Below are 9488 nucleotides of genomic sequence, written 5' to 3' on the forward strand. Positions count from 1 at the left end.
TCGAAAGTTGTTTTGAGATTTCTCAGTTCTGACTAAAAAAAACACGAATTTCACAAGAAGTATACTAGTCGCGTACAACGAAATTGACTAAGGTATCCAAAACTCATGAAACGTTAACAAAAAATGTGCTAAGAAAACTTTCGTTCAAACGTTTTCTCTTTAAACAAAAAAACGAGAATCGTCGCCCTGAAGGGTTATATGGAAATTAACCTTTCGTATGTTGTTAGGTCTTTTTGTTTTGACTAAAATTGGCGCAATCTACTGGGTAAGTGTTTAATTAACAAGATGAGTTAGGTAGTGTTAGGTGTCTCACAAAACTTTGATACTCTCCATAAAATACCATTCTGATATGAGTTTTAGATTGCTATCACGAGCAATGATTTAGGTTCTTCATTTTTCATCTATCTGATTGAGGCGAAAAGATTGCTAGAAGTTTATTTACAGTGAACGTCAGTGAAATTTGGATAGGAATTTTTAAACCCGTACGAAGTACTGGGGTCTTATAGGTTTACGCATACGTTTGTAACACGTCGAATTGGACTCCCTGAGTAAGGGGAAACCTATTGTGGTTGTCTAGAGATGCCAAATCCGCGAAAAAAAATGTCCGTCTGTCCGTCTGTCTGTCTGCACGATAACTTGAGTAAAACGCATCCGATTTTGAAAATTCTTTTTTTTCCCGTTTGGTAATGTCAAAAGACAGGCTAAGTTCGAAGATGAGTGATTTTGGATCGACCCCTCCCGAGCTGTGGCCCAATAAGTGCTTTACGGTTTTTCGAAGATATCTCCGGACATTTAAACGTTAAACTTGTAAGTGATACGTCAAATAAAAGGTATTTACAATACCGATCGACAAAAAAAAAGTTTATGGAAATCGGATGACCGACTCGTGAGTTAGACCCCTTGGTGTGGAACAGGCACAGGGCGGCAAGCAGTTTTTGCTTGTAGGTCGGCCACATTTGAACATATTTCGTCTGTTTTAGCTTTATTAGATAGATATTGACCGCACCAATCAGGGAAAAAAAATTATGAAATTATGTTCTCCGGAGCGTGAGCTAGGTCTCTTGGAGTGAGCTCTTATCTGGCTACTCGGAAGTACAGTGAACGTGGTGTATTTTGACAATATCTCGAGTAAATTTTGACCGAATTTCATGAATTTTTTTTTGTTTGAAAGGTATTAACGAATGTAAAGCGTCGGTACTATTTCCGGTCTCCTAACAAAATGGCTGCCGGCGGCCATATTGGATTTTAGTAAAATAGAAATATCTTGGGAAAAATGATACTTAAAGAGTTTCTGTTAACATGGAAATAATTTGTTATGTGTGTGGGGTTTCAGGGATTCCATATACGGACATCTATATATACCTATATACAGCTATATTGAGCTATATACAGGCATATAGAGCTATATAATAGCATATATTTATCTGTGAAATGTTTATTTATAGTGAAATATAGTTAAATATGGTGTCGGGGAATCTCGCACACGCGATCATAGTATGCGTCCTTTTACGACATGTAACGAAAAGTCATGACTGTGCGAGATTCACCACTTAGAGGTGAATCTCGCACACCATGAATTTGTGTGGTGTGCGAGATTACCCTACCCCTTAAATATAGCGGTATATAGCTGTTTAAATAAAAATTTATGAAATTTGTCTTCGTACGGGGCTGTCTATATTGCCTCCGGCAATTTAGTTGTATATGATAACAAGGCAAAGAGTGGATAATGTAAGTGATTTTAAAGGGAGAATAGTTTTTCAGCAGAGAAGAAAATGAAGTAAGAGAAATGAAGAGTTTCACATTAAAGGCTTTTGATACGAATAGGTGTTTCGTACGGGTCGGCGTTAGCTATGTTTTTTCATCTGTTTTTCAGCTGGTCCAATCAAAAATGTTGTATACGGTTATAAAAACGTATAAGCAGTTTTCCAACTGGAGCATATTTCTAGTTAAATTTCACTGACTTCCGATGAAATATCAGAGAGCGAAAGTAGCTTCTTTCATCTCTCTGAGGAGGCGAAGGCAAGTGTTTCATGATAATAACAAACTTTAACCTATTAAACTGAACAAGCGGTGAAAAATAATAGGTCGCAATAAACAATCCAGGTGTCTCTATTCATTCCACATGCATTACCAATGTTAAGACGATTATGTCTGGTATGTAACGCTGGTGTAAAAAGTGCGGGATCACGGGAGTGACTCTCACTGTTGTCGACATATTCGATGAAATTTTTAATTACAAAACGGAAAGATTTATACTTTTTTTGCTTCCGCGGGAAGAATAGTTATTTGTGTATCTGTTTCTCACTTCGTTCGGGCTACAACTCGCGAAATTGCCTAAAATCAAACGTCCAAAACAGATACTCAAAAAAATTTTCATGTAAGGGGTCGAAAACCCGAGAAAAATCTCGAAACTCCTTCATTTTCGGCCCCGACACATGAAAAACATATTGACATGCTTTTGTTTTCCCTAGGGTCGAAAGTGGTTTTTTACACACCTAGGGAAAACAAGAAATTTGGCTTAGCTTTCGAAAGAATATGAAATCTATTACACATATCTCGGGATAAAAGTTGAAAAGTCTTGTTTTCATGAGTTTATTGACCTCAGCTTCGCCTCAGATCAAGAAAATTCACTCGAAAACTACCTTTCAACTTTTTATCACTTGTTACTGAGCATCTAACCAACATAAAATATTTTGTTTCAAATGTAAAATTTCTTGATCTTGATTTCTTTTAAACTTTGATTTGGTTTTGTGTAAGTTCTAAGACTATTATCATAGCACTGCTTCTCATTTTTCCAACGTCAAAAAGCCTCAAAATTTTCAAATATGTATGCGTGGTGTGTTTATATTGACCCTTGACCCTAAGGTATCATGCCTCCTATCTTTACGAGAAAATACAAGGCCAATTTTGATTGCATAAGCCTCCGAATATTTCTTATGTTTATGCTGGAAGCAGAGCTGTGCTATTATCCAAAACATGAAGAAATCAGCTACATTGAAAAGTCTTTAGAATATACAAGAAGGGTGTTAATTTAGGTTTCCCTATGTACGACCACCAGAGATGGAAAACTTTTTTGACATTTCTGATGTCGACAGCAGATGATAAGTTCTCAGGTCGAAGTGACGAAGTGACAATCAAAATTTGAAATGTAGCAACATTTTTGCCACCATTTTCATCACAAACGGTACTACTCACAGTACCCACAGAATAAAAACCTTATTATGTCAAAATCCATGTGGATATGACACTTATGACATTTTGCAACCGGCAGCAAAATAATAATAAGTTCAGTCATTTTACTTATCAAAACATAAATATTAGCTTAAAAGTCCAGCACATTTAGTTAAAATGATGCGAACGATCTGCGGCTTCAATTCAAAAATAATTCGAAAATCATACGTAAGTGTGTCATGCTTGAAGGCTGTAAAATGTATATAAGAAAATGCCTTCTAAAATTTCCTAGAGCACTGTCCAGAAACCAATAGTCACATTGGATAAAAAAGTTGCAGAAGATCTAGAAAGTGAAGTTTTCAAACCTCGTCACCATCCTGGCACGGATAAAGCCAAAGTTGTTACCGTACCACCTCGAATAGTATCATCAATTTTCAAGTCTCTCAAAGGTTGTACTCAGAAGGTGTTGGCAATGATACCTTTTTTGACCAAACAATTTGAAACTCCGTAGATGCTCCTGTGAAAGGTGTTTATCGAGATGCTCAAGCGCTAAACCGATACTTGAAGGGACGTCACATACCACCGGAACAAAATCTGGTTAAATATAAGCGCCAGATGATTGCCGATAAGCTGAGTCAGACAATGGATTTGAGTGATGAGAAGAAACAGAAGAAATATGATGCTAAAGTTGATAAAACATTGAAATCACAAATCTATAACTGGGAACCGATGGTGTACGATGAGTACAAAGCGCTGCAATACGTCCTCGGTCGATCCGCACAGGAATACTCAACAGTACTGAGGATATTCACCGAAATTCAGAACAGAGATCCAACATTTAAGCCGAGAAGTTATTTTGATTTCGGTTCTGGTGTCGGAACTGGATTGTGGGCCGCTTCGAAACTGTGGAAAGATTCAATTTTCGAGTATTTTATGGTTGATTCGAGTCGAAGTATGAATGATCTGGCTGATCTGATTTTGCGTGACGGCGACGAAAATATACAAATGGAACTGAGGAACGTTAATTTCAGACAATTTTTCCCTGCATCGATTGAGGTAAGTCTTTATCGTTGACATAATGGTATGACTTTCAATTGGTTCTGATTTGTAGACTACCTACGACATCGTTATTTCTGCCTACAGTCTCTTCGAATTGCCCGACACCCAGGCACGCCTTGAAACGATCTTGAGTTTATGGAACAGATGCGAAAGTTATTTAGTTCTTGTTGAAAATGGGACAATGGCTGGATTTAAATTGATAAATGAAGCTCGTGATTTTATACTTCACCTGAACGAAAAGAGCGAATCTGGGCCAGTAGGTCACATTTTTGCACCGGTTCGTATAATAATTGATAAACATCGGAAAACTGATATTGATTTGCGATATTCTATTACTTTAGTGTGCACACAATATGACGTGTCCTCGACTGCTCGCTGACGATAGATCACCATGTAATTTTGTTACATCCTATATGCCATTGCCCCTGGATCCGGAAGGTGCCAATTTGCCACAAAAGGAACTGTACAGCTATGTGGTGTTGAAAAAAGGTCCGAATACTGATTGTGACAAATGGCCTCGGATAGTCAGACCAACGTTGATTCGATCGAAGCACGCGATATGCCGAATGTGTACGAAAGACGGTAATTTACAGGAAGTGATATTCACACAGTCCAAACATGGCAAGCTTCCATACAGATGCGCCAGATCGTCGAAATGGGGAGATCGTTTACCAATAAGCATTGATGCTCGTACTGAGATTTAATTTACAACAAAACAGTATAATAGAAACAGTTGGTATGAAAAGTTATTCGGATTTTTTCTTCTTGATCAGCCAATTGTCCATCAATGGATTGGAAATTTTTCGCTTGCCAGCTTTAATGGGCTTGTTGCATTCGTCCGACTTATTTCGGGAGTTATTTACAATGTTCGAAACTTGATGCCACTTTAATGAAGTAGCCGGACGTAGGCATTTCATTGCATCGTCCATTGGTACGCGCTTGTAGTCTAACCAATCCTGTAATGAGAACAAAAGACAATGTTGAACAAATCGTGCGAAATAACCGACCCATTAAATTGATAAAAGGATTCACTAACAGCCAATTGTTCCTCGGTCTCTAAAATAGCTGGACTGCGATGATGTAGCCACGAGAATTTATCGTCCGATTCAAATGTTATGACTGTGTAACTGTACATGTCGTCACCGTTTTTATCCGTCCAAACATCAAACAATCCAGCCATCTTCAGTAAGTTAACATCCTTGCCATCATTAAATGTTTTAGCATCCGTAATCTCAACCGATGCATTTTGCGGCATGTAAAAGTAGTAAGCTGGTCTCTCTGACGATTTCAGTTCCTTGGTGGTTTGCCATTCATAAAATCCTTCGCAGACGACGACGCAGCGTTGACCCTTTTCGAATGATCGTTTGTACATTTTGGATGTTGTCATGGTTTCCAGTCGACAATTGTTGGTGGTCAGTTTATGGTTCTTGTAGTCACCCTTATTTTTAGCGATATGGAAATTCTTGGTCAACCAAATCACATGATTAGGAAAGATTCGACTTACAGTGTGCCAAAATGGAATCATTCCCCACATCATCGGCACGAGAACTCTGTCAGAGCTATCGGTAGGCTCTTCCGAAACATGATTTGATGAAATTAGAACGGGTGTCACCTGTAAAGGACAATCAAACTAGGGTAAATGTTGGAGTATGTAAAGTGTGAAGGCGTGCGTACATCAGTTGGACAAATATTTGTGGATGGTTGATAACTTTTTCCACAATTGAATTCTTGACGAAATTCCGGCGTCTTTTGCTTTTCATCCTTACTCGATTTATACTGACAAGCGTGCTTTACCTCATCAGGACCAAGAGTTCTGAAAACGTAAACATTGACCTTGAATTTTCGATGTGCACAAATTACGCGGAAACAAATATTTCAATTAATTATTGCTGTCGAGTAGGTTTTCATCCTGATCATTTAGAAAAGAGAGAATCAGAGATATGCTGTAGTTAATCACCACTTACAAACATGTTCTGCCACACATTTTGAATGAATAATATTTTGTAAACAAAATCAACTCTGTGAAGCCAAAAGATTGTTGTGAAATTCACCAGTGTTTTCTTATTCTTCTAAGTGGAATAGTGAACCGATCTGAACAATTTGAACACAAAAGCAGAGTGAAAATGTATCTAGAATTGTAACTGAAACATTCAATTTACTATTCATTTAACCGTGTGCATAGTTGTTGGGGAAAATACTGGACGCGATACATATGAAATCAGGTCTAGATATAGAATTTCTTTCAACCATAAAAATAAATAGTTCACGCCTTAAATGCACCGCTACATTTCAATGTTGAGTGAATGAGCTGAGGAATATCAACGCACTCTAATATGAGAATATCGAATTGGCGGTAATTGACTGCGTTAATTAGACCCTACTCACTTTCCATTTTGAATTTTTGACGCACTTATGGCGTAAATCAACGTAAATCAACCGATTGAAGTCCGTTGTGTAAATCCAATACTCTCTCTAGCATCCAAACTCTCTCAAAAAATCGACTTAGGGGGGAAAATAAGTTTGAGAAACACTGTTTTTTAAAATGGCTTAAACACAACAACAACAACACGAGCGAACAAAGTAGCAGTGATTCATAAACGTATCTACCACCTTAATAATTGTAGTTTGGTTGCTAGGGAGGGTATTGGTAAATCCATCTAATACAGTGTTTAAGGGTTTAAGTATAGCGAAAACCAATGAAAGTACATAAGTAGGTATGGCCAGTCCATACCAGTCGGAGCACATACGGATTTGCATGGCGCCACCTCAAACGAACTCATTTCTAGTGGAAATTTGCACTAGAAATGAGTTCGTTTGAGGTGGCGCCATGCAAATCCGTATGTGCTCCGGCTAGAAGAAATTTGAACGTTTGGCCATACCTATCTATTTACTTTCATTGGCGAAAACCAGTTAAATTTAATTGTTCTCGGGGTCAGCTGTCAAATATTCATCGATGAAAAAAGAAATTGAGAGTTGAGCCCAGTTTTAATTTGTATGTGATTTCTCTCATTTTGACGTGTGACCCCGAGACCAGTTTAAACAAAGTGGTCAAAAATCGCTTTGCTCAAACACTGTATACCAAATGCAACACAATGTCTGTCCGGTCTATCCAAACACCAATATGACATATTTGAGGTCGAGGACCGATAGGTTGTTTCAATGATCGGAGTTGCCAATGTATACATGACGAAATTCAGAAGTTGTGCGTTACACTAGAATTTATTATTAAATTTAGCCGTTCTACCTGAACCTGAATCGACCTCTACTACCTTGTATCATTCATATGTGGTGTCAGCAATGAGCAGGAATTTTACTTGGCTACTCGATAATAATACTGGTTATGCTTCCTATCTGTAACAGGTTAACTGTCTCCACCACCTGTCAAATCTTTTCGGTAATTGACGATGAATATTATTTAAGCAACTAAACACTATATCGATTACTTTCTATATAAACGCGTGTACGTGCGTGTGTGGATATTCAAAATATATAGTTTCGTAGCCAACATGTGTTTCGATCTTAATTTGATTCATTTGATTATCATTTGATCAAGACAAACAAGGTTTATTTTAACACGTTGATCGGACAAAATAATGGAAAAAAACCTGAATGGAACTAGTGAAAAATGTGACGAAAAGGCGTGTCGCTGGTATGCATGGAAAGAACATACTCATCGTGACTACGAGCTGGAAAAAAATGTTTTTGCCAACGTTTTGCATGTCATCGGCAAAACGCCTCTCATAAAACTCAACAAGATTCCTCAAGCCGAAGGACTACAGTGCAATGTTTACGTGAAAGTGGAATTCTTTAATCCAGGAGGGTCGATTAAAGACCGTGTTGCCCTTCGCATGATCGAAGATGCTGAAAAATTGGGAAAATTGACACCAGGATGTACGATCATCGAATCGTCTTCAGGGAACACTGGCATTGGGTTAGCGATGGCGTGTGCAGTAAAGGGCTACAAATGTGTGATTGTTATGCCGGATAAAATGTCAGAAGAAAAAGTGGCCGTTATAAAACTATTTGGTGCAAAAATTGTACTCACGCCGACGGAATCAGGCTCGGACGATCCCGATGGTTTGATTATGGTGGCGAAACGGTTAAACCAAGAAATTCCCAATTCGGTAATCTTAGATCAGCACGAAAACTCCGGAAATCCTCTGTCGCATTACGACGGAACAGGAGAGGAGATTCTCTATCAACTGGATGATAAAGTTGACATGGTTGTGTGTGGAGTTGGAACTGGCGGGTCAATTACAGGAATAAGTGGGAAAGTCAAAGAGCGCTGTCCTGAATGTATCATCGTTGGTGTCGACGCAGAGGACTCCGTGCTTTCTCAGCCCGAAAAGGTGAAGCAAAGTGATGTCATATTCTACGAAGTTGAGGGAATTGGCTACGACTTTATTCCGAATGTTTTTCATCGTCATTTGGTAGATCGTTGGATTAGGACAAATGATAAAATGAGTTTCCAGATGATTCGACGACTAATTCGTGAAGAGGGCATCTTATCTGGTGGCAGTAGTGGAGCAGTTTTGGCTGGTGCACTTCAATCAGCGAAAGATTTGAAAACAGGACAAAATTGTGTTGTCATTTTATCGGACGGCATTCGTAATTACATGAATAAATTCGTCATTGACAACTGGCTGGAGGCGAGAATGTTCAAAGAAATAGAAAACAAGTTTAATCACTGGTGGTGGACCCACACCGTCAAAGACCTGAATGTTAAGATACCAAAACATGTTTCAAATGATTCATTAGTCATTGATGCGCTAAATCTTGTAAAATCCGAGGGCCTGCAGCATGTGCCAATCGCCGACGAAAATGGAACTTTAGAAGGCTTTTTGAATCTTAAGGACTTAACGAAAAAAGTTGTTAGCCAAAATTGCTCTCTTAATCAATCGATTAATATGGTAGTCTTTAAGCAATTCCATAGTGCAGTAGAAACAACAACTCTCGGCTTTGTTGCGAGGATTCTAGAAACAGATGAGTTCGTAGCTGTTCTGAACAGTGCAAACCATTGCATAGGTATTGTTACGCACATAGATTTGTTAAATTTCATCGGATTGAGTAATATTAATAAAGTCAATGTTAATGGAAACGGAATATGAATAGTAATCCTTTGACCGAATATATAAATTTAAAGTAAACTAACATTTCTACTAACATTTAATTTGTGACATCAAAATTTTCTGTTTTTCGATTTAATTTATTGATTCTTTGATCGTTTGTTCTTTTCGTTAACTTTCATCAAATAAATT

At 38.0% G+C, this 9488-nt stretch overlaps 3 protein-coding genes across 3 annotated transcripts; 2 read left to right on the top strand and 1 right to left on the bottom strand.

Annotated features, from left to right (window-relative positions):
• Nucleotides 1-3241: 3241 nt before the first annotated feature.
• Nucleotides 3242-4979, top strand: LOC119082170 (methyltransferase-like protein 17, mitochondrial). The gene is made up of 5 exons (XM_037191585.1): nucleotides 3242-3399; nucleotides 3464-3620; nucleotides 3683-4227; nucleotides 4283-4507; nucleotides 4572-4979. The coding sequence occupies exons 1-5, from the start codon at nucleotides 3349-3351 to the stop codon at nucleotides 4932-4934; spliced, it is 1341 nt and encodes a 446-aa protein (XP_037047480.1). The 5' UTR covers nucleotides 3242-3348; the 3' UTR covers nucleotides 4935-4979.
• Nucleotides 4912-6314, bottom strand: LOC119082173 (abasic site processing protein HMCES-like). Its single transcript, XM_037191588.1, has 5 exons — nucleotides 6195-6314; nucleotides 5905-6043; nucleotides 5735-5842; nucleotides 5267-5668; nucleotides 4912-5186 (listed from the first exon to the last, which is right to left on the bottom strand). Exons 1-5 carry the CDS (start codon nucleotides 6212-6214, stop codon nucleotides 4977-4979), a joined length of 879 nt encoding a protein of 292 aa, XP_037047483.1. The 5' UTR covers nucleotides 6215-6314; the 3' UTR covers nucleotides 4912-4976.
• A 1260-nt stretch (nucleotides 6315-7574) lies between these two features.
• Nucleotides 7575-9488, top strand: LOC119082167 (cystathionine beta-synthase-like). Its single transcript, XM_037191581.1, has one exon. The coding sequence runs from the start codon at nucleotides 7824-7826 to the stop codon at nucleotides 9336-9338; it is 1515 nt and encodes a 504-aa protein (XP_037047476.1). The 5' UTR covers nucleotides 7575-7823; the 3' UTR covers nucleotides 9339-9488.

This window comes from Bradysia coprophila, unplaced genomic scaffold (genome assembly GCF_014529535.1).
Source record: "Bradysia coprophila strain Holo2 unplaced genomic scaffold, BU_Bcop_v1 contig_391, whole genome shotgun sequence".
NCBI lineage: Eukaryota > Metazoa > Arthropoda > Insecta > Diptera > Sciaridae > Bradysia > Bradysia coprophila.

What these genes read in the sequence shown, in the direction of transcription:
- LOC119082170 (XM_037191585.1), top strand. Translation starts at nt 3,349, where the DNA reads ATGATGCGAACGATCTGCGGCTTCAATTCAAAAATAATTCGAAAATCA. An exon ending in AAATAATTCGAAAATCATAC is followed by an intron (nt 3,400 to 3,463) that starts GTAAGTGTGTCA and finishes AAAATTTCCTAG; the next exon opens with AGCACTGTCCAGAAACCAAT. An exon ending in TAGGTCACATTTTTGCACCG is followed by an intron (nt 4,508 to 4,571) that starts GTTCGTATAATA and finishes CTATTACTTTAG; the next exon opens with TGTGCACACAATATGACGTG.
- LOC119082173 (XM_037191588.1), bottom strand. Translation starts at nt 6,214, where the DNA reads ATGTGTGGCAGAACATGTTT. An exon ending in TGATTCCATTTTGGCACACT is followed by an intron (nt 5,669 to 5,734) that starts GTAAGTCGAATC and finishes GCTAAAAATAAG; the next exon opens with GGTGACTACAAGAACCATAA. An exon ending in AGACCGAGGAACAATTGGCT is followed by an intron (nt 5,187 to 5,266) that starts GTTAGTGAATCC and finishes TTCTCATTACAG; the next exon opens with GATTGGTTAGACTACAAGCG.
- LOC119082167 (XM_037191581.1), top strand. Translation starts at nt 7,824, where the DNA reads ATGGAAAAAAACCTGAATGGAACTAGTGAAAAATGTGACGAAAAGGCG.